This window comes from Gambusia affinis, linkage group LG05 (assembly GCF_019740435.1).
Source record: "Gambusia affinis linkage group LG05, SWU_Gaff_1.0, whole genome shotgun sequence".
Classification (NCBI taxonomy): Eukaryota; Metazoa; Chordata; class Actinopteri; order Cyprinodontiformes; family Poeciliidae; genus Gambusia; species Gambusia affinis.
Genome location: NC_057872.1, coordinates 31,357,790 through 31,380,882, shown reverse-complemented (window position 1 = coordinate 31,380,882; position 23,093 = coordinate 31,357,790). Strand labels below are relative to the sequence as shown.

The following is a 23,093-nucleotide window of genomic DNA, read 5'->3' as shown; positions in this document are numbered from 1 at the left end:
AGACGTGGAGGACGGCGGCGAGCGCTGGAGCAAGCCGTACGTCGCCACGCTGTCGCTGCACAGCCTGTTTGAGCTTCGCTCCTGCATAATGAACGGCACCGTGCTGCTGGACATGAGGGCCGGCGCCATCGACGAGATCGCAGGTCAGACGCTAACCACAGGCTAACCGCGTGCTGACGACAGGCTGGGGACACACCATCAACATGCTAACGGCGCGATAACGACATGCCAATGATGTGCTGAAGACATGCTACTGACATGCTAAGAATGTCCTGACAACATGCGAACGATGCGCTAATAACATGTTGACAACATGCTAACCAAGCGCTAACAATGTTCTAACTGGCTAGCAATGCACTGACGACCTGGTAATGGCATGCTAACATGGCGCTAACAATGTGCTAACAAACCGCTAAATACAGAATGACATGCCGACCGCATGCTTACGATGTGCTAACAATATCCTAGCATTCTGAGGATGTGCTAACGACATGCTAACGCCCTGCGGCTACCCCCTCCCAGACATGGTGATCGACAGCATGCTGGCGACCGGCCAGCTGGAGGCGGAGCAGCAGGACAAGGTGAGGGAGGCTCTGCTGAAGCGCCACCATCATCAGAACGAGAAGAAGCTGAGCAACCGCATCCCGCTGGTCCGCTCCTTCGCAGACATAGGCAAGAAGCATTCGGACTCAACGCTGCTGGAGCGCAACGGTGAGGCTGCGGCGCTGCTGCCATCCCTGAACGTCGAACCTCGCAGGTCCACCAACAGAACCCAGTCGGGTTTAGAACCACCGTCCGGTTCTGGTCCCATTTGAGCCCAAAAGTCTTCACCGACTTTATTTATCCATTAGGCCTGTCGCAGTAAATCAGTTAAAAGCATTATAAATTAAAACATTTTCTTGATTTAGCTGGATTGTTAATCTGGTGTTTTGGCCTCAACTCAAACTTTTTTGGGCTTCATAATCCATTTAACTTGTTGATTGTTTAATCAGTTGTTATATTTAAAAGGTTTTCTGTTTCCAGTGTTAAATGTTCAGTTGAATTTAAAGTTTTAGAATACGTTTTTGCATTATAATGCTATTCCCATTAAATCATTTGAAAATGGTCTCAATATTGAGAACATTCTCAATATTATCGTTTATTGCGATAATTCTGGGGCAGTTTATCGTCCAGCAGCATCTGTTATGGTGACAGGCTGTTAGTTTCCTCTGGTTCTGACCCAAACTTTTGGCTTCCTGGTTCTGACATTCTGTTTTCTCTCTGAGATCTGCGGGTCGCCGGGCAGAGTTCGGTTCAGTCCGTGCGATCTGATTGGTCGAGGTAACGGGATGTGGCGTGTTGCATGAACACGCGTGTTGGTCTCTAATTCACTAACCCAGTGTTTAATGATCAGTGGAAGCTGCTTTCTGATTGGTCGGCACTAACCAGTGTGCTGATTGGACGGGTTAATATTCAGCTGCTGACGAGCTGAGCCGCCATGTTGGAGCTTTATGGGTTTGGACTCAATCAGAACCTCAATTTTTACACACAAACATTCAAATAATTTCAGTTTTTCTGTTTATATGAAAATTTTTAGCATGAAATGGTTTTTATTTAATTTATAATTAAAAGGAAAAACTGTCATCCTGCGCCGTCCCGCCAGGATGTCACGATTGATTCTGGATGTTTTGAAATGAAATCCGTTTTTTTTGTGGCGCTGCTTTAGACATATTGGCTAAATGTTTTTGTACATATAAGGTTCAGGCTAAAAAATTTTCTTTTATCTCAAGGATAAAGTTATGTGAGAAGTCGTAATATGAGAATAACTAATATTACAGCAATATCATCGTAATGAAGTTACTACAATACGAGAATAAAGTCGTTTATGAGAACAATTATAATAAGAGAATAGTCATAAAGTGCCTCTTCTTTATGACACTAATCCTAAGAGCTGCTTGGAAATTACTTTTGTCTAACTGTATTTGATGAGTTTTTAATATTCCCAACATTCTTTAAAATGCTAAAGAATTGTCTATCATTTAAACTAGCTAACTTGAGAAATGAGGAAACATGCACAGTGAATCCCTGGAGAGCCTGTTGTTTTTCCTCAGCCGGTGCAGAAACCATCAGTCTTCCAGCAAACCTTCGGCAGACGGGAGCGAAACTACAGCGTGTGAATGTGCGGATATGGTCAGTTCTGGTTGTCACGGATCTGTGGGAAGTCGTGATGAATTCGGGATAAAGTCGTGATAAATTCGGAATAAAGTCGTAATAAATTCGGAATAAAGTCGTAATAAATTCGGAATAAAGTCGTAATAAATTTGAGATAAAGTCGTAATAAATTCGGAATAAAGTCGTAATAAATTCGAGATAAAGTCGTGATAATTTTAGGATAAAGACGTGATGAATTCAGGATAAATTTGTGATAATTTTGGGATAAAGTCATAATAAATTTGGGATAAAGTCGTGATAATTTTGGGATAAAGTCGTGATAATTTCGGGATAAAGTCGTGATAATTTCGGGATAAAGTCGTGATTCCTGATTATGCCGATGTGTGGATTTGCAGTTAATCTGGCCCGGCCTGCAGCCGGTTCCAGTTAATCTCTGCTAATCCAATCAGACCGAGGATGGAAAATAATCAGTTGCATTGATCCCTGATTAAATAATTTGCTGGTTTTTCTGAGGTGGGAACGTTTCCGTCTCTGACTGTCATCCAAACCCGCTGCTTCTATCTCAGTAATGGGAAGTGAGGTGGTTTCCATGGAAACCCAGAGCCTCCTGCTGGTTAGCGTGACTCTATTGATGTTGGCGTCTCTTCCTGTCCCTCCTCTCTCCAGGGGAGGGCGTGTCCTCCTCTCGCCTCTCCCTCCTTCGCCGCTTCTCCCAGTTCTCCTTCGACACCGCCACCCCTCCCCCCTCCCCGCGGGCTTCCTTCCTGTTTGGTCGCCTCCTCTCTGGCCCCGCCTCCTTGCCTCCTGACACGCCCACCCTGTACTGCCAGGAGCGCCACCTGTCGGAGCCCTGCCCACCCGGACTGGCCCCGCCCCTTCTGGACCCCGCCCCCTCAGGAGGAGCGCCGCGCCGCCGCTCGGCGCCGGAGACACTGGCGGCTGGAGCCGGGATCCAGGTGGTGGTTTTCCCTCCGGAGGAGGAGCAGCACCTTCACATGGATGATGGCGCTCCTGAGAGCCAAACAGGCAATAAGAGGCATGAAGCTGCTGCTACTAACACCAGGCCTGGGGTCAGAGGTCATCTGGGGACCAACAAACCTCCTTCACTGATTGGGATCAGCTGGACAATAAATCAATAACTGTGACAGATGATCAGCATGAACCGATAATACATCTGAACTCCAGAACCGCACGGCATTCTGGGAAATGTAGGCAGAGGAAAAGCTTTAGCTGCTACACCTCTAACACTGAGCTGAGCTAACTGGGTAGCATCAGCTACTTTCTCTCTCTTTGGTTACTTAGCAACAACCTGTGTCACTCAGCCCTCGTTAACATTTAAAGAGCTGGTCTGGAAAAGCAGCCTGGTTCTGCTAAACCCAACCCGGTACTGACTCGGGTCCAGTGACTGGACGGATAGAGTACAGTTCTGGTGGAAAACGGTTCTGTGGTTCTGATTGTGGGACTGATGAAGGCCAGAACCAGGCTGACTCTTCATCAGTGCTGCATGAAAATTTAAGAAAAGGCAAAAATAGTTTCATAACAAGGAAAGCTGCCCAGCTGGACCCCTGACCTCTGCTAGAACCCAGGTTCATGGCTAATAACTCTGTGTGTGTGTGTGTGTGTGTGTGTGTGTGTGTGTGTGTGTGTGTGTGTGTGTGTGTGTGTGTGTGTGTGAACGTTGGTGTCAATGTAGCAGAAAGTCTGAGTGTTGGTTCTGAAGGTGGAGTCCAGCAGGAACAAACGGGTCCAACAACCGAGCCCTGAGGAACACCGCAGTGGAGCTGACGGGGTTTCCCTCACAGACCGCAGGGCTCCACAGACACTTCTGCTGTCTGACCCGCCAAATTAAACTTCAGAGCTGCAACTGTCATAAGACGAACCAGAACCGGTCCATTCATGAGCCGCTCAGTACCGACCAGAACCGGTCTGTTAACCGATTGGAGCGCTGACTCGACATCTCTGAGGTCACGAACAGGAAGTAGTCGGAGCGTGACGGCCAGCAGAGTCAGCAGCCTCCTGGACCGGTTCCCCTGACTCAGCCCAAACCTCGTCGGTCCGGTCCGGTCCCTCTGCTCTGGTTTAAAGTTCAGGAGTCAGGTGGAGCGAACGTTCCAGCGCCGACATGGAGTCCACTGAGCTGTAACCGGACTCTGGGCTGTGTGTGTGTGCGTGTGTGTGTGTGTGTGTGTGTGTGACTGCATGCCCTGTGAGCTTCATGTTCAGATGTCGGATCAGACAAAGTGTCCAAGCAGTGGAGTTGAAATCATTCTAGGATAACTAGTGTGTAAAATGAACATCCGCCCTGAAACTTCTGATCGGGTCAAAGGTCATTGCTTGAGAGCCAAACCTTCAGATGAGGTTCAACTCACTGGTTCTGGTGAAATGATGATGAATCATCAGGGGCCTCCTGCAGACAGAAACTGTGCACCTCATATGTTACTGAAGTCGGCAGGTATAAAAATGAAAGTTTGCATAAATATACACAAACTTTTGACCTGCAGTGAAAATGTTCAGCAGCATCCAACTTTTTCTGTGGACAATAATAAACTACAAAGAGTCAAAACTAAATCCACTGAAATCTGATTCAGTTATTTAGAGCAGGAAGCATCAAACCCCAGGATTTATGATTTTAATATTTCAGTGTTTAAACGATGAAACTGAACCCGTTTATCCTCAGACAAGAAGCCAACAGAAAATACAGAAAATAGAAATAAAGGATGTGAAAACCTCAGTCCAACGTCAACAATCATGTTGCTCAGTTTGAGTCTCATAAAGATGAAACTCCTGGTCTGAATGAATCTATTTATTGTCCCTAAAGAGAAACCAGGGCTGATCAGACAGTTTGATTATTGATCAGGTGTGGAGACAATCACAGGTCCATCAGTAGCTGCATCCAGGTGAGCCGCTACCTGAGGAGAACATGGAGCCATTGATCAGAGATCAGATTGATCTGCTGGTTTATCAGCGTTTAGATTCATCCAGACTGATCATCCTGGAGCTCTGAGCAGAACTTACAGCTGGACCGGTACCGGTACCGGACAGAAATCATCTAGTGTTTAGAATAATCCTCCACATTCCCACTCAGAGACTCTCTGACTTTCTGTCTTTGAATCCGGCTGAACGTTCTGCTGCTCCAACAGAATCTCTTCATTTTACATTTTTTCTTCTTTAAAATGCATTTTTATTTTTGTGAGGGGACATTATGTGTCTTCAAAGCACCTTTTCAATAAAATATAGAATTATTATAAATACTGCCACAAACAAGGCCGTTGCCATGGTTACGTCTTCACCTGGCGGCAGACTTCCTGGTATCTATACCAGTTTACATCAATATGTATTTCTGGAGGCGACAGGCGGAGCAGCAGCTGCTCTGTTTCCCCAAATCAGGAAGAATAAAGGAAACGTGCTGCCCGCGTCTTGGCGTGCACAGCTTTATGCATCCGATTTGTTTTGTGTGCTGCACTTTAATACATTTTTGCGTACGCCAAGTTTTATTGTGAAAACCGCGCTGTGTTTTATGAAGTTCCTGGACATGCAGAGTAGATTTAATGAAAACATACTGAAGTGTCTCCAGAGTGGACTGAGAGAGGTTCTGGTTCTGGCCCAGTGAAACTGACTGTGGGTGTCTGCAGGGCTGCTGGCGTCGCCTCAGTCGGCTCCAGGAAACCTGGACAACAAGATCAGCGAGAGTCGGATCAGCGCCGGCAGCCGAGAGAACAGCACCGTGGACTTCAGCAGGGTGAGCAGCACAGGCCCGGTTCTGGAGGCCTGGGTCCGTTGTTTGGGGAAATCTTTCACTCAATTCTGAGTTTTGGGGAAAATTTGTTTGAAAATCATTTCTTTTTTTTAATACATGGATACAAAATGGAGGCTGTCAGACGATTGGGTTTTTATTTTGATGCATTTTGGACATTTTGCTGTAATTCTGAAGTAGAATCATAATTCTGTTCTCCATTTAGTTTTATTGTTAAGGACACCCGATGTTAGTTCATTTGTTTGTTTTTTAGACTCACGTTCACCAATAGTCCTGCATTTGTCGCCATGGTTACGCTTGATTCTTGATTCATTCATTCACTGTTTACCATGACGATTCCGGCTTCTTCTGGAATCAGAACCAGAAACCCAGATGGAACTGAATCCTCAAGCTCAATCATCAGAACTTTCCGGGTCCAGACTGGGTCAGATTAATTCTGCCTTCAGGTCCAGGTTCTCCAGAACCAACCAGAGCTGAAATCTGACAGGAGGCTCTGCTCTCTGGGCTCTCATTGGACAGAAAACAGGAAGTTCTCCAGCGGTGGGAGACAGAAAAACCTACGATTGGACGGAGAGACCGGTTAAATCCAAAAGGTTCTGGTTATTCCACCGGGTCAGAACCATCAGCTGAAAAAATCCTCAGTTAAACTGGGATGGTGGAAAAACCGGAGATGGAATCAAAACAATATCTGGATGGTCCAATCAGAACCAGGGACCTTCCAGGGATGGTCCAATCAGAAGGTGTGTGTGTCAGAGGGTGATGCCTCGTCTCTCTGCAGGACTGTCACTGTGTGTGTTTGCTGCCGGCGGCCCACAGGAAGCCCGCAGTGAGTCAGCCGTCGCCCAATCAGAGGCCAGTGTTGTGGTTGGTGCTCTGTGATTGGTCGGTGATTGTTGTCGGCTGTGATTTTGATGTCACCAATCAAACGTTGTGTTTTTACGTCTGAGGTGTTTGAACGGACTGGACCCAACAGAACTCCATATGGAGGCGTATCAGTTCGCCTCTGAAAGTAGTCCCTGACATGTTCCTCCTGTTTCAGGTGTGTTTTAGCCAAAATGATTCCTGCTGAGTTCGTCCGGTTCTGAAGGGGCTCATGGTCCGGCCTGGAACAGGAGTAACGTGGCAGCAGTACCAGGGTCCGGTCCAGCAGTCTGAGTTCTGGTTCTGTTCCAGGTGGACATGAACTTTATGAAGAAGATCCCGCCTGGCGCCGAAGCCTCCAACGTCCTGGTGGGAGAGGTGGACTTCCTGGAGCGGCCCATTATCGCCTTCGTCCGCCTGGCGCCGGCCGTGCTGCTGACGGGCCTCACTGAGGTTCCGGTACCGACCAGGTGGGCTCAGAACCTGCTGGCTTGGTTTCCATGGCAACGCCGGTCCATTTCAAACCCACAGTGAAACCAGAAGCTGCTTCTGAAGCGTCTCTCCGGTTCTGCTTCAGGTTTCTGTTCCTGATGCTCGGTCCGTTCGGGAAAGGCCTGCAGTACCATGAGATCGGACGCTCCATCGCCACGCTGATGACCGACGAGGTGAGCTGAGCGGCGCATGAGGTTCTGGTCTGGTTCAGGTGCGACCCAAACAGAGGAACTTCTCTAACGTCCCCGGTTCTGCCGCAGGTCTTCCACGATGTGGCGTACAAGGCCAAGGACCGCAACGACCTGCTGTCCGGCATCGACGAGTTCCTGGACCAGGTCACGGTTCTGCCGCCGGGCGAGTGGGACCCCAGCATCCGGATCGAACCTCCGAAAAACGTCCCGTCTCAGGTGAGAACCGGCCCAGCAGGCCCAGCAGAAACTCGTCCTGTGAAGTTCTGATAAGCTAGCTAGCAGAAGTTTTGTTTCAGCATTATGTGAAATTATGCCACAACAAAATTACGAAACTATAAACTTGCTAACGTAACTTTGATTTAAAGCTGCAGTAGAATAAAACAGTTTTTTCCATGTTTGTTGAGTCTGTCTACATCAGGGGAGTCAGACTCCAGTCCTCAGAGTCCTGCAACCTTTAGATGAGCCTCTGCTGCACCTGAACAGAATAATGAGGTCATGAATCTCTGAGAGCCGATCCACACCAGGAGCAGGTGATCAAACCGTTTCATACCTGAGGCTCATCTAAAACCTGCAGGACGGCGACTGGAGGCCTGGAGTCTGTGGTCTACATGGACATCAATCTTTTCACAGATTTCCTGACTCTTCACAAACTAATGACATGCTGACAAATTAAACAAACAGATAAAAATCACATTCTTTATAAAAGTTACAGACTGCAGCTTTAACACGTTGGAAGTTGGACTAAATGGACATTATGCTAGCAAGTTTACCTAAATTTTAGCATTGAACTGAAATATGCTAAAGCAGAAAGCTAGCATTACTTCTGATTCTGTTTAGCATGTTTCTGTGTAAGAGCAGCAACGTCCTGTCTTCAACCGTCCATCTGTGTCTGCAGGAGAAGAGGAAGATGGCGGCGCAGCCTAATGGCTCCGCCCACTGCTCAGAGGCTGTGAAGGAGATGGAGCATCACACGGGCCCAGAGCTGCAGCGGACGGGCAGGTGTGTGTGTGTGTGTGTGTGTGTGTGTGTGTGTGTGTGTGTGTGTGCGCGTGTGTGTGTGTGTGATGCTCAGGTGATGCTGATCTAATCCAACAGGATCTTCGGAGGCCTGGTGAACGACGTTCGGAGGAAAGCGCCGTTCTACTGGAGTGACATCAAAGACGCGCTGAGTCTGCAGTGTCTGGCGTCCGTCCTCTTCCTCTACTGCGCCTGCATGTCGCCCGTCGTCACCTTCGGCGGCCTGCTGGGGGAGGCCACCCAGGGCAGCATAGTAAGTTTCCTAAACGCTGACCTGTGACCCCCCAGTCAATGCTACAACATACATAAACATCAGAATGTTTTATATTCACTAATCCATTATTTTTACATCCATTTAGCGTAAATGCTAACCTTCTGGCTTTAGACAGCCATGAGTTCTGTGGTAGAAAACTTTATTAGATCAAATATTTTGGCTATCTGAGGCTCCCACAGCGCCCTCCGGTGGCGCACTCTTTGAAAAACATCCAGATAGCGATCAATTAAATAAATAATAGTATTAATGATAATAAAGTGGAAAAAATAAGTGATAAAATGTTTGAACATAATTAGTGAGCTCTGTGGGACCTGCTGATGTTTTTCCCGCGGTGTGCTCAGCAGTATCGCCTCCTCTCGGTTCTGCAGGGCACCATGGAGTCTCTGTTCGGGGCGTCCATGACGGGCGTGGCCTACTCCCTGTTCGCCGGCCAGCCGCTCACCATCCTGGGCAGCACCGGCCCGGTTCTGGTGTTTGAGAAGATCCTCTTCCATTTCTGCGAGTGAGTCCAAACCGCAGCTGTTTCTGAGATGAACGGCAGCGCCCCCTGCTGGCCGCTGTGTGTCTGAGCCTTCAGGCTCTTGGAAAGAGTCGCAGAGCCAAACGGGTCACAGATTATCAGAACTTTTAGGATTTAATTCCTCTGTTGTTGATTTTCTGGAGCTTTTAGACTCTTAGTCCTTTTGTTTGAGGATTAAATCTGTTTCATAACTCTTACATAAACCCCTGGTTTGTTGGTTGCTCTGGTTCTGAACCCAGGAGAACCAAGATGGCGTCCTGGTGAAGTGTGACGTCTCTTTGTCTGTCCCCAGGAATTACAGTCTGTCCTACCTGTCCCTGCGGACGAGCATCGGGCTGTGGACGGCCTTCCTGTGCGTCCTGCTGGTCGCCACGGACGCCAGCTCTCTGGTCTGCTACATCACCCGCTTCACCGAGGAAGCCTTCGCCGCCCTCATCTGCATCATCTTCATCTACGAGGCTCTGGCCAAGCTGGTCAACATGGGGAAGAAGTTCCCGGTCAACCTGCACAACCAGCTCAACAACCTCACCTTCTACACGTGAGGGGGCGGGGCTTCACTCTTTCATGGTTTCCTTTCATTTTTAAATAAATTTACATACAATTAATTAATTTTTTTCCTTAATTTCTTATTGTGTTAGGGTTTTTGCTCATTTTAGTTTTTACTTTATTCATTTTCTCTTTTTACTTAATTTCTTAAATTATAAATAAAATAAAAAAATTATTGCTACATATATTTCTTTAATATTTCAAAAGTTTTTTAGTTTTTTCTTAATTATAATTTTTCTTTTCTGTTTTCTTTACATAAATATTTTTAAATTTACTTATTTAAACAATTTATGCCTTCTGTCTGATGGTTCTGGAGCGGCCCAGTTGTTCTGATCCGGTCTGCATCCCTTCCAGATGTCGGTGTTCTGCTCCCTCCAACGCCTCGGCCGACGTCCAGCAGATCTGGAGCAGCAGGAACCTGACAGCAGGAAGCATCGAGTGGGAGCAGCTGAACGTGACGGTACGGCTCTGTGGTCCGCAACCAGCGGCCCCCCAGTGGCGGCCGGAGGGACTGCAGGCCCCCCAGTGGCGGCCAGAGGGACTGCAGGCCCCCGGTGGCGGCCAGAGGGACTGCGGCGTGTAACCTTCCTGTCCGTGTCTGCAGGCTTGTCGGGACTTGAAGGGACAGTTTATCGGGTCGGCTTGCAGTGAAAAAGGACCCTTCATCCCAGATGTCCTCTTCTGGTCTGTCATCCTCTTCTTCGCCACTTTCTTCCTCTCCTCGTTCCTCAAAAAGTTCAAGACCAAGAGATACTTCCCCACCAAGGTCAGTCCCTCTGTGTTCTGCTGGTTCTGCTTCATGGACCTGCTGGTTCTGCTTCACGGACCTGCTGGTTCTGTGTACAGGTGCGGTCGACCATCAGTGACTTTGCCGTGTTCCTGACCATCATGGTCATGGTGCTGCTGGATTACCTGGTGGGAATTCCTTCTCCAAAGCTGGAAGTCCCGGAGCGATTCGAGGTGATCCACCTTCAGGTTCAGAGGCGTGTCCGCACTTCCTACTGTATGCTAGCTAGCTATTTAGCTGTTTTGCATCTATCATAGGTTAACATACACTCTGTGCTAAACGCTAGCCGCTAAGGGGATTAAGGCTGTAAAGAGACATTATGATGAGCAATAAGCTGCAAATTTTATTTGTACATTTTAGCGTCTTCTTCCCTCCTGAATACTCTGGATCAGGATTGGGTTCTAGGTACCTTTATTGGGTTTTATTTTGGTCGCCCTCCGTTGGGGTCAGACGCCTTCCTGGGTTGTAATGGCGTCTGTTGGGCTGTCTGCAGCCCACCACCAGCGACCGGTCCTGGCTGGTTTCGCCACTCGGCACCAACCCCTGGTGGACGCTGCTGGCGGCCGCCGTCCCCGCTCTGCTCTGCACCATCCTGATCTTCATGGACCAGCAGATCACCGCCATCATCATCAACAGGAAGGAGAACAAGCTGAAGGTGGGTGGGGCGGCTCGCGGCGGAGGTCCGGTCTCGGTTCGGGTCTCTGTGGTTCTGACCTGGTGTGTGCGTCCCTGCAGAAGGGCTGTGGGTACCACCTGGACCTGCTGGTGGTGGCAGTCATGCTGGGGGTCTGCTCCATCCTGGGCCTGCCCTGGTTCGTGGCGGCCACCGTCCTCTCCATCTCCCACGTCAACAGCCTGAAGGTGGAGTCGGGCTGCGCCGCTCCGGGAGAGCAACCCAAGTTCCTGGGCATCCGGGAGCAACGAGTGACGGGATTCATGATCTTCATCCTGATGGGCTGCTCCGTCTTCATGACGTCCGCGCTCAAGGTGGACATCTGGTTGGACAGGGGACGTTCTGCTGGACGTTCTGCTGGACGTTCTGCTGGACGTTCTGCTGGACGTTCTGTTTACGTTCTGCTGGACGTTCTGTTTACGTTCAGCTGGACGTTCTGCTGGACGTTCAGCTGGACGTTCTGTTTACGTTCTGCTGGACGTTCTGTTTACGTTCTGCTGGACGTTCTGGTTTACGTTCTGCTGGACGTTCTGCTGGACGTTCAGCTGGACGTTCTGCTGGACGTTCAGCTGGACGTTCAGCTGGACGTTCTGCTGGACGTTCTGCTGGACGTTCTGTTTACGTTCAGCTGGACGTTCTGCTGGACGTTCAGCTGGACGTTCTGCTGGACGTTCTGCTGGACGTTCAGCTGGACGTTCTGTTTACGTTCTGCTGGACGTTCTGCTGGACGTTCTGCTGGACGCAGTAACAAACGTGTCCGTTTGTCCCCAGCTGATCCCGATGCCCGTCCTCTACGGGGTTTTCCTCTACATGGGAGTCTCGTCACTCAAAGGCATCCAGGTTCATTTCCTGTTTTTTGTGTTTTTATCATTTCCAGATTTTTCTCTGGGATTCGAACCTTTAAAACTTGTTTTTGCTGCAGGTTAAAATAAACCAGGATTTGGAGGAAATGTTAAATAACTTGGGAACCAAAAACTGATTACATATTTTTTATATCATATTGTCAGTGACATATTAAAGTTACCTGCAAATTAAGATATTTTAAGAAGAAATATTTTCATAGTGAAGTTACTCGATGAGTGGAGAAAATAAGTTAATAATAATAATAATATTACTGAAGTCAGAAGTGTTTGCTGTGTCACATTAATAAAGTTCCTCTGAACGTTTCCTGGTCCTGCAGCTCTTCGACCGGATCAAGCTGTTCGGCATGCCGGCCAAGCACCAGCCGGACCTCATCTACCTGCGCTACGTCCCACTCTGGAAGGTCCACGTCTTCACCGCCGTCCAGCTGTCCTGCCTCATCATCCTCTGGGCCATCAAGGCGTCGGGAGCCGCCGTCATCTTCCCCATGATGGTGAGGCCGCGGCCCCCCCGCCCTTCCCTCCGTCTCCTCGCCTGAACGGCGCCGCTCACCGCCGTCCCGCCTCTCCTGCAGGTTCTGGCGCTCGTCTTCATCCGGAAGCTTTTGGACTTTTGCTTCACCAAGAGAGAGCTGAGCTGGCTGGACGACCTGATCCCCGAGAGCAAGAAGAAGAAGGACGACGACAAGAAGAAGAAGGAGGAGGTGAGGCGCTCTGACTGGTCCTTTAACTCTGACTGGTCCCTTGGCTCTGATTGGTCCCTTAACTCTGATGGGCCCCTTAACTCTGATTGGTCCCTTGGCTCTGATTGGTCCCTTGGCTCTGATTGGTCCCTTGGCTCTGATTGGTCCCTTGGCTCTGATTGGCCCCTTAACTCTGATTGGCCCCATGGCTCTGATTTTCTCTGCGTTCTGATTGGCCCCATGGCTCTGATTGATCCCTTAACTCTGATTGGTCCCTTGGCTCTGATTGGTCCCTTGGCTCTGACTGGTCCCTTGGCTCTGATTGGCCCCATGGCTCTGATTTTCTCTGCGTTCTGATTGGCTGTCTGCAGGACGCCCAGCGGATGATGGAGGAAGTGGAGGACGAGCCTCAGAGCATCCTGAAGTTCCCCATCAAGTTGCTGAAGGACAGGTGAGTCGAACACAGTGGCCCCGCCCCCTGTGAGCGCGCTCTGCTGCAGGCGCTGACCCGGTTCTGGTTCTGTTGGTCCTGCAGGTCTGACCCGTCTGAAGTCAACATCTCTGATGAAATGGCCAAAAGTGGAATCTGGAAATCCGTTTCCAAGAACTCTGAGGGAGGAAAGGCTCTAAAACACTGCAAGAGGTGACGATGACATCACCGCCTGTGGCCGCCCCTATTGGTCCAGGAGGTTCTGGACCAATAATTATTGATTATTCCTGATCAATAATCGATAAACTCTGATCTAACTGCTCTGAAATCTGCTGTCTAGTCAGGAGAAACTTCCCAGCATCCAGATCAGCGTGGAGAACGAGGACGGACGGCGTTTCGTGGATGCTGAGACGGCGTTATGATCCTCCATTGGGACGGCGAGGTGGGCGGAGCCTGAATGAGGCAGAGGACCAATCAGCTTCCACTTGGCTGTGCTGCATTTCTCTGATGACACGACTTTTATTTCCTCATCGTTTTACACGGATGAGCCTCAGGTTACTTTGTTTTTACTGCCAGACCACCGCTGTGCTCTGATTGGCCGAACTGCCTGGCGCTACGCGCTGATTGGCCGACGGCCAGCGAACTCAGAGGACGAATATTTATTTCTCCTTCAGTTTCTGCTTCTCCTCCATGATCCGACACAGGACGGACGTTTCATTTAATCTATCATGCTGATTTCACTTCAGAGTGTGTGTGTGTGCGTGTGTGTGCGTGCGTGTGTGTGTGTGTGTGTGTGTGTGTGTGTGTGTGTGTGTGTGTGTGTGTGTGTGTGTGTGTGTGTGTGTGTCTCACCATGTTGCCTGTAGGTTAAACCTCAGCAGATGTTTTGTAGTTTCTTTGTAATTTTTTAATAAATCAGTTGGGAGGAAACATTTTCCACATCATGAGTCACATGACCAACAGGAAGTGACTCCTGGAGGAAACCGTGAAGAAGACAAAGACAGGAAGTAGTTTTTTTACATTAGTGAAATAGATTTGTAACGTCAACGCAGTAGGTGACACACCTGAGTAAAGTTGGCTCCCTCCTTCAAATCAGACAAAATTTGTGTCAAACTTTTGTGCTCCGTTTGTGCATCAAAAACGTTCTTTTCTGCTGCTATCATTCTAAAGATAAAATGTTCTCTAGGGGTCATCAGAGGTCAACCTCTCTCCTGGTCCTGCTCACATTTAAATGTATTTATTTAATTGTTTTTATCTGTGCTGCTTTGGCTTTGAAGATATTAATTAAAGCTAAGGGGTCAAAAGGTCACCTGCCTGCCTTCTTTTATAAACACTGTATGCTAGCTTGTGCACTGATTTGGAGTCGTGTTGTTGATGAGCGTCGATCAGGAAATTGAGCTGGAAACAGCTGACTAGATGGCTAGCTCATGTTTTGCTCCAATCCTACTGTTCATATTTCAACAGTACAACAGTAACGGCGCCCTCTGGTGATCAGAAACTAAAATACAGGTTTACTTTGGGAGGTTTTGTTCCAGTTCATTCTGAGACCAAGCGAATTTCATCCAGGTTAAAGTTAAATTATTTATGTTCATAGGTTAGCACTTAACAAATTCAAATGAAATTCACAGATCCAGCATGAACTGCTGTTCACTGACGACCTCTAGAAACATTTCTTTATATCTTTAAAATGATATAAAATTGTTGCTGCACAAACGTTTGACTCCAGTTTTGTCTGATTTGAATGTCTGGACTTCACTGAGCGGCGGCCGGATTTCAGGAAACGGATTTTATTTCCTGTTTTTGACGATTGAGATAATTTTATTTCTGTGTTCAGAAACGACCAGCAGGTAAGTCTCTGGACCCCGGACCGGACCGGACCGGACCGGACCCAGGCCCGCCGTGGCTCCTGCCGCCGCTCTGGTTGAGTCTGGTTGAGTCTGGTGAAGTCGGCGGGTCGCGTCCTGGAGAAGCGGCTGCAGATGAGCTGCTGTTTCTTCCGAAACATCTTTTAAAAATGAATTCAGTTGCCATCGATACGCACTTTAAAAACTCATTTCTGCATCAAGTTCAGATTATTTCCCCCTGTTTTCCAAAATAAAAGTCCGAGAAACACCAAACAATCTAAATTGAACGTAAAATATTTTATTATGAAAGCTGACAATTTACACAAAAATTTATTTTAATGTTCATATTTTAAAATAAAATTAATTACAAGAGAAAATAGATTTTGTAGGAAGAAGCGAGTCTTTTGTATAAATATGAAAAATGAAGAAACATTTAAAGCTGGTCGTTATTAAAAGCAGAATTTATGAAAATAATTTGTTGCTCATAAATATTTCTTTTTGAGTCATTCACTTCTGGACCAGCAGGGGGCGACAGTGGACAGAAACGACTGTTTAACAGGAAGAAACCAGCAGAACCAGAACCAGAACTTTCTGTCAGAAGAGTTAAAAGCATCAAAAGTTTTAATGAAACAAAATGAATAATAAACAATTGTTTGTAATTATTATTTATTCATCAGTTTCATGTTTTAGTGTAAAAACTGTAAACTATTGAATGCAAATGAGCTGACAGGTCGGTTCTGTTTGGTTCGGTTCTGGTCCAAACGCTTCGTTTCAACAAACATCAGATTTTAAAGAAAAATGGAGAAGCTTCATGCAGGATCCTGACGGACCGTTCTGGTACCAGAACCTCTGATCCGTTTTGATGTCTTCAGTGGTTCTGCAGCTGGATGTGCAGGTGAGCAGCTCTGGCCCGGTTCTGACCCGGTTAGAGGACTCTGGCCAGTAGGACCGTCAGCAGCAGAGCGGCAGACGGACCGGACCTCTGGGATTCTCCTGCAGACAAACCCGGGTTAACCTGTGGTTCTGGTTCTGGTTGTGGTTCTGGTGGGCTGGAGCGGACTCACCTGCGGCCCGCAGCATGACCTCGGTGACCCCCAGCGACCCGTTGTGCGGCGCCGGCTGGATGCGCAGCAGCCTGCAGAGCAGCGGGTAGACGTGGATGCTGTCGAACGGGTCGGACACAAAGTTCTGCTTGAAGCTCGGTCCGACGGCCCGGAAGATGGTCTTCATGTCCATCTCCCCGTTGTGGAAGCCGTGGTCGCCTTTGTTCACGTAGACGATGAACCTCTGAGAAACAGAGAGTCAGGGTGACCTTTGACCTCACCTGCTGCTCTGGGACCAGAAACTCCACTTGAACAATTTTACATCTGGAAAAAAAAACTTGATTTCCTGATTTTTATCTTTATTTAAACGCCAGACTCTACAGAAAGTCCTTAAAATGAGATCTGAACCTGAAGGACTTAATTTCTGCTTTAGTTTCTGAGAACAGGAAACGAACTTCAAAATAAGAGCATGAATCTAAAACTGCTTGAATGATTCTTAATAGTTTATAACCAAAACACGGATGTGTAACTTTATTCAACTGAAAGTTTCTAAAACAGCCGAGTTAGGAGCACTAATTGTGCGCTAAAGTGTTTGCAAACACTTTAGCGCACTTAGCTTCCCCTAATCTCAGGGGAAGCTAAGTGCGCTAAAGTGTTTTTAGCTAAGCTAAAATTTAGCAGAAGTTTGACGCTATGACTGAACTAAAGATCCATTTGCGGTTCAAATACTGAGTGAATATTTATGCAGTCACTTGATTAAAAGTCCCTCTGGCTTCAATTATTTTATCTTGAATAAAATAATTCCTTTGCCAGCTAGCTAGTTAAATCTTTTTGTTTCTCAATATTTTGTATAAATCAGATTTTACTTTGACAGGGTGTCCACACATTAAGTCTTAATTTGTGTAAAAGTAAGAAATTAAAATGTCTTGAATTTATTTAAAACATAAATTAAACACGTTAATCGCAGGTATTAATTTTTATTTTTCTATATTTGAGTCGTTTGCAGACATTTCGTTGCATTCTGCGCCTGGAGGCTACCGCTAACTACCTGCTAATAAACCCTGGCTAGCTAGTTAGCTGGCATTTTGTTTTCTGTTTTGTTTTTTTGTTGCATATTTAATTAATCACCAGTTTGCTGAAGAAAGATCGTCTCTCCCATTAGCTCTCTTCTGTTCCAGCTCGTTTTATGCTGCGTTCATTCTGGGCTAAAAAGATTGGCACTGTGGACCTTACGGCTAATTTGCATATTTTATTTGTAATTATATCCACTTTTGTACTTTACTGTCATGGTCTTAAATTTCCTTCATAATGGTCTAAATAGTTGGTGAAGTCTTTAGAAACACTGCTGATTTGTAATCTGTTGTAAAATAATAATTAGCTCTACTTTTAGCAGATTAGCAGAAGTTTTTTCACTGCCTCTTCAGATTTAAAGGTTGCCGAAAATGCTTAATGAAATACTTCAATTTGAATATTGGACTTTAGCTAAAAGAATCATTTCTACGGTCTTGTAGATGACTTCATCACTGGTGATATTAGCGCAATAAACCGGAAGTCATTCAGGGAACAGAGACGATAACTGAGTCTTTCTGAAGCCGCGGAATAACGTATTAATAATAAAACAAACGAGCAGAACAATTCTTCAACACCACTGGGGCCAGGACTGATTGTTTGCTGAAGAACCAAACCTCGGAGCCTTACCGAGTTCAGGTTGAACCCCAGGTCCGCCACGACCACGATGGGAGGCAGCCGCTTGCTTCTCCCCAGATGGAAACTCTCCGGGATCTCCTGTTTCTTGTAGACGGTCAGATTGGGAGCGTTGGACAGAGCGTCGTAAACCTCCTGCTCCTTCCCCGGCCGCGGCGTCACGATGCCAAAGCCGCCGTAGTCCAGGATCTCGAAGCTGGCGAGCTCCAGCAGGTTCAGGTACTTGTTGAGGACGATCTCGTCCACCAGCGGCCGCTTCTTGACGGTGGTCATGCCGTGATCCGAAGTGATGACGACGTCCAGGCTGTCGTCCAGGCCATGCCGGCTGATGGCGTCGCGCAGGTAGCCGACGGTGCGGTCGATCTGCTGGATGACAGTCTTCCTGTCCGGGTGGTCCGGCCCCTTGTTGTGGCCCACGAAGTCCGGCTCGCCGTAGTACAGGGTCACCAGGTCGAAGTCCTCCTCCGAGAACCAGCTCAGAACCGTGTCTATGTTCTCCCTCCATTCTGTCTCATTGGTGTAAGGATGGCCGGGCTCTGCCAGCCGAACTCTGTTGACCCTTTGACCCCTGTAGGCGGCGGCGCCTCCCGGGAAGAAGAACGAAGCGGTTTTCAGACCCTGAAAGAAGGAGATCAGTTTGATTTACTGGTTTATTGTCACATTTGGAGCTCCTGCAGGCCGGCTCGCCTCACTTGCCTGGTTCTGAGCCGTGATCCATAACGGCAGCACTCCGTTGTCCCACCACTCCGACCTCTTCAGGGTCTCTTTGAAGGGAGTTTTCAGGTTTGTTGTTTCGTTGAACATTAAGTTGTGGACAACTTCGTGGTCTTCTATCCATCTACCTGAGATGAGACATTTAGCTCTGTGATTCTGGAGAAAAATCAACAGAAATGACTGTATGGTCCACTGTTATGCTGCCATCTGGTGGTTAGATTTGGCTGTTGAGTGAAGTAGTGGTGATCAGATTGAATTCAGGTAAATTGGGACATTTAAAGATTTACCAAGTCTCGCATTTTTTGTTCTTAGCTTAAATATTTTTTGCTTACTAAATATTTAGTTGCATCAGTGTTCAGTCTCCATTTTCCACCATGGCTCTAATCTCCAACTGGGGGCTCGTCCGGGATTGAAGCCAAACATTATGCTTCTTTTACTGCCTCTGAAGGAATCATCATGATAATTGTTGTCTATGTCAAGAGTGATCATGTAAAATTTAACTTGTGTACAACTTAACGATATGAGTACCGAACACACACAACCCAGTTAACGCAGCAGTTCAGTCCCAGTCAAACCAATTCAGTGAGTCAGTGCTGCTTTAATGGGTGTGATGGAGGTTTTAGTCAGACCTAGTTTTCAGCCAGGATATGGCGCCTCCTGCTGGAGTTCAGTTGATTCATGTTTACAATATTGTGTCTGCAGCAGTGAGTTTAAAATTCATCACAACTAAACTTATTCTGTCTCTGTCGGGCGGCGTGAATAAAACGATTTGTAAAGGATATCAAATCCGTTTACAGGACGGATTTCATATTGATCTTCTGCTTATAACCTTTTTTAAAATAAGGGGCAACATTAAACAAAAACTGATACTTCAGCAAACGTTTCTGCACAGAAATAATGTGTGTGGGTTAATTACAACCCTTTAAAGAGCTGGAATTGTATGACTCTTATAAATCCAGAAAGTTTCTTGATTTAAACATTTCTGGGCCTCCTGAGGTGAAAATCCAGGTTTTTCCTGAGTGATTCAGGCTCAGATGTTTCTCATGTCTCCTGCAGGAAACAAAGAGACGCATTTAGATGAAAACCTTCACTTCCTGTTTGATCAGCCAGGAATCGGCAAACATCTGATCTAATGCGGCCATAAACCTCCACTTACCAACAGGAAGATCAACACAACCCAGAGCAGCTGACAGTGCTCAATAATCCAGAGATAATCTAGGAATGCAGGATTAGATTATATTTCTTATCCTGTAAACTGGTTCTGATCTGTAGAGCTTCAGAACCGGATCATTTTCCTTTCCTTCTTCTTTAAATCTAATGAATTCAATGTCAAACATTTGTGCAGCAAAAATGTTCATTTTTTTATTAGCATTTTAAAGACGCTAATACAAAAACAGCACAAATAAAACCTTTGCTGCTCATAGTCGAGTTGTTTGATACCAATTTTGTCTGATTTGAAGAAGTTTGAAGGTGGTTGACCTTTCATGACCTCTGGAAACATTTTTATTAATATCTTTAAAATTTGTGCTGCACAAACCAAAACGCTTGACGCCAATTTTTGTAGATTAGCAGAAGAGGATTTCTGGGTTTAAGACTCGATAACAAAAGCACAATTTATTTATTGATTTTAATTAAAAACATCCCAAATAAAACAGTTTGACTGACAGAAGAAATGACTCGAACCAAAATGTGGTTCCTAAACAGGATTTTCTGTTCATCTACCCAGAACTTAAGATGTTTGGTTTGTGTTGCTCTGTGCTGAAATGTTGGTTTCCCCCCTGGTGGACTGACAAAGCTCTTCTTCTTCTTCTTCTTAACTAATTGCTCCTGACTTTCCTGCTGATCTTCTAGTAATGTAATTAACCTGCAGACCTGTGATGGTGGTGAAGTGTGACGGCGATGTCATGGTCATCATGGGGGGGGTGACGTATTTGGCCTTGACCCCGTCCCAGGCCATGCGGTCCAGGTGCGGCGTGTCCACGTCCTGGTCGTAGTCCCACCTGAACCCGTCGAACGACACCAGCAGCAGCTTGGTCTTCTTCTCCTCCCTGCTGCTCAGCGGCTTCCCGCCGACGCCGCTCGCTGCCATCAGCACGAGGAAGATCTCCAGCCTCATCTTCAGCCTCACTGCCACTGCCTGGCGTCCGGCTGGTGCTCACCTGTGCAGGTGACCCTGGTTAATGAGTAGCAGCAGTTCCTGATACAGATCTGCTGATGGAGGAGCAGACCTTTGACTGTGAACTAATGGGTCTTATCGGGACCGACTTTAATGATTAGACGGACTTTGAAAGTCGTTCCTTGGTGTTTATAAGTCTGGACCAATCAGATTCTTAAAGCTGATATTCTGATCGATAATAAGACCAAAGAACCTGAAGTTCTGTCCTGTGATGGACTGACCTGTCTCCAGTCAGATGAGGAAGAACAGAGAGAATTAAAATTTCTTGCAGTAAATTTTCCACTTCAAGTTTTTATAAAACAATATTTCATCCATTTAATCTCAAATATCACGCCAGTAACTCTTAATTTGCTCTAATTATGCTCAAAAGAGATTTAAATCAGCTTTAACAGCTTTGATATTAATTTGAGTTGATCTCACGAGCCTTTTTAGAAAATTAAGCCTTTATTTTGAAATTAGTCTTTTATTTTGTCGTTAATCGCACCGGAAGCGTTTCTTTACCCTATGAAGGACATCCTGTCATTCGTGCTGCAGCGTGACGTTCTTCATTTAAGTGTTAAATGAAATGTTTTTATCAGGTTCTGGATTCTAAGTAGTGTTCGGTTCGGACGGGTTGTTCCGGATCATCTGAGCAGGTTTGTAGCTTTAGACGAAGAAAGCGTCGGAGCTCCGCACCGGAAGGCTAACAGAGGTTAGCTTAACCAGACTCCATAAAGAGAAACGTGTTTTTACCTGATAAAATGCTCCAGAGGAGACTTTAGAAAATAACTTGATTTAAATATTGTCTGTGTTTCTTCATAATTCGGCATGTGTAATCTGAAATTAATTTAGCAATATATAGAAATGACATGAGGCAGTGAATCCAAGCAGGAATAATCTGACCCCACCGCTTATGATTCTGGTTTTGTACCGGCCTTGAAATGAGCTTTGGTGAAATCTGAAATAAAGATATCGGTCAGATTTATTCTATTCTGGATAAATATTTCTGGAGGGAGAATTTGACATGAGGAATGTCAGGATATTAGGAATAAGGAGCCAGAGGAGCGCAGATGATTCAATCCTGTGTTGTTTGGATTTGTCTTTGATTTGTGATGTTTTTACTTTCAGGAATGTCCCTCTGGAGCCTCAGACCGGTGCTGGACCTGCTGATTCACGGTGAGTTTCCTCCTGCAGGCGGAAGGTGAAAAAGTTTTTCTGCTCTGGACAAAAACATCTGAGGAAACTGAAACAATATCTACAGAAATATGCTGGAATATTTTCCCTGAGGTGTTTGTGATGAAGAATTCTTCTGGGTTAAACATGAGCAGCTCTCGTTCTGCTCCTTGTGTCTGCAGCGACCCGGCTCTCCTCCTCCTGGACCGGGCCGCTCCTCTCCAGAACCATGGCCACTCTCAACCAGATGCACCGCCAGGGGAAGCCTAAGGTTCCCCCTAAAACTCTGGGCGCCACGTTCGGCCGGCCGCAACTCAAAGCCGTCGTCCTGAAGACGATGATCCGGAAGCCCAAGAAGCCCAACTCGGCCAACAGGAAGTGCGCCCGCGTGCGGCTGTCCAACGGGAAGGAGGCGGTGGTGTTCATCCCTGGGGAGGGACACAACCTGCAGGAGCACAACGTGGTTCTGGTGCAGGGGGGCAGGACCCAGGACCTGCCCGGAGTCAAACTCACTGTGGTTCGAGGAAAATATGACTGCGCTCACGTGGTGAAGAAGAAGCAGTAGCTGAGGCTCACACTGCTTTCATGTGTTTGATTATAAATGATCAATAAAAACTGTTTGGTTCCAAACTTCAGTTGATTTTGCCTGAAACTGAACAAAAATCAATAATGAAAGACGTGTGTCAGCTACAAGGATTCAGACTTAATTTGCTCTCAGCTTTATGCATTTGACACAGAAACACACATTTATATAAATATCTCACAATGTTTTTCATCTTCCATGTAAAATGTATAGATTTATTTGTACTGTTTTGATTTAATTAATGTTCTGGGTGCTCTTTCAGAAAATGATCTTTGAGACTTTACACTCCAGTTAATTAATAGATTACTAAACTAGCTGACAATTATTTCAATAATTGGTTTATAATTACTAAAATAATAATTTATGGATGTGAACATGAAGAGCAGCCAGTCCAACCAACCGGCTGAAAACAGTACAAATATAAAGGCATGCGCAAAATGCAAACAGAATAAGAATAATGTTGAACTTGTAGCATAAAATACAACTCAATCAAAAGCTAGTGAAGAATTTCTTAATCTTAAATTTTTGAGCAGATCTGACATGAAGAGTTAAGAGGAGAACAACAAACACAACCACTTCCGCTTTTTAACTTCTTTTAACTTTCTTCAGTGTTAACAGGATGAAACAGTTCCAGAGTC

The 23,093-nt window shown here is 46.4% G+C and overlaps 3 protein-coding genes across 9 annotated transcripts in view; 2 read left to right on the top strand and 1 right to left on the bottom strand.

Moving 5' to 3' along the window:
- Positions 1-14,396, top strand: part of LOC122830616 (sodium bicarbonate cotransporter 3-like) — a 24,886-nt gene extending 10,490 nt beyond the window's left edge. Inside the window, exons 2-22 of one of the 3 annotated variants that reach the window (XM_044116109.1) lie at positions 1-143; positions 523-711; positions 5,784-5,890; positions 7,079-7,236; positions 7,344-7,431; positions 7,519-7,665; positions 8,345-8,448; positions 8,545-8,719; positions 9,109-9,242; positions 9,553-9,798; positions 10,161-10,266; positions 10,411-10,572; positions 10,653-10,766; positions 11,087-11,248; positions 11,329-11,580; positions 12,038-12,106; positions 12,447-12,620; positions 12,702-12,830; positions 13,181-13,260; positions 13,345-13,452; positions 13,580-14,396. The exon at positions 1-143 is cut by the window's left edge and continues 18 nt beyond it. In XM_044116109.1, the coding sequence (XP_043972044.1) occupies positions 89-143; positions 523-711; positions 5,784-5,890; positions 7,079-7,236; positions 7,344-7,431; positions 7,519-7,665; positions 8,345-8,448; positions 8,545-8,719; positions 9,109-9,242; positions 9,553-9,798; positions 10,161-10,266; positions 10,411-10,572; positions 10,653-10,766; positions 11,087-11,248; positions 11,329-11,580; positions 12,038-12,106; positions 12,447-12,620; positions 12,702-12,830; positions 13,181-13,260; positions 13,345-13,452; positions 13,580-13,661 (2,841 nt within the window). In that variant the 5' untranslated portion in view covers positions 1-88 and the 3' untranslated portion in view covers positions 13,662-14,396. The remainder of the gene's footprint in view (positions 144-522; positions 712-5,783; positions 5,891-7,078; positions 7,237-7,343; positions 7,432-7,518; positions 7,666-8,344; positions 8,449-8,544; positions 8,720-9,108; positions 9,243-9,552; positions 9,799-10,160; positions 10,267-10,410; positions 10,573-10,652; positions 10,767-11,086; positions 11,249-11,328; positions 11,581-12,037; positions 12,107-12,446; positions 12,621-12,701; positions 12,831-13,180; positions 13,261-13,344; positions 13,453-13,579) is intronic. The other 2 variants (XM_044116106.1, XM_044116108.1) reach the window with 2 other exon arrangements.
- Positions 14,397-15,739: 1,343 nt separating this feature from the next.
- On the bottom strand, positions 15,740-21,063 carry zgc:153896 (uncharacterized protein LOC569930 homolog). Of its 2 annotated transcripts, XM_044116114.1 has the most exons (5): positions 20,417-21,063; positions 18,527-18,672; positions 17,825-18,448; positions 16,148-16,370; positions 15,740-16,076 (listed from the first exon to the last, which is right to left on the bottom strand). In XM_044116114.1, the coding sequence occupies exons 1-5, from the start codon at positions 20,658-20,660 to the stop codon at positions 16,009-16,011; spliced, it is 1,305 nt and encodes a 434-aa protein (XP_043972049.1). In that variant the 5' UTR covers positions 20,661-21,063; the 3' UTR covers positions 15,740-16,008. The 2 variants fall into 2 exon arrangements, with proteins under 2 accessions (XP_043972049.1, XP_043972048.1); XM_044116113.1 differs by having other exon boundaries at positions 15,740-16,370.
- Positions 21,064-21,186: 123 nt separating this feature from the next.
- On the top strand, positions 21,187-22,502 carry mrps12 (mitochondrial ribosomal protein S12). Of its 4 annotated transcripts, none has more exons than XM_044116117.1 (3): positions 21,187-21,355; positions 21,828-21,875; positions 22,055-22,502. In XM_044116117.1, the coding sequence occupies exons 2-3, from the start codon at positions 21,830-21,832 to the stop codon at positions 22,435-22,437; spliced, it is 429 nt and encodes a 142-aa protein (XP_043972052.1). In that variant the 5' UTR covers positions 21,187-21,355; positions 21,828-21,829; the 3' UTR covers positions 22,438-22,502. The 4 variants fall into 4 exon arrangements, with proteins under 4 accessions (XP_043972052.1, XP_043972053.1, XP_043972050.1 ...); XM_044116118.1 differs by having other exon boundaries at positions 21,202-21,411; XM_044116115.1 differs by having other exon boundaries at positions 21,207-21,355; positions 22,028-22,502.
- Positions 22,503-23,093: the final 591 nt, after the last annotated feature.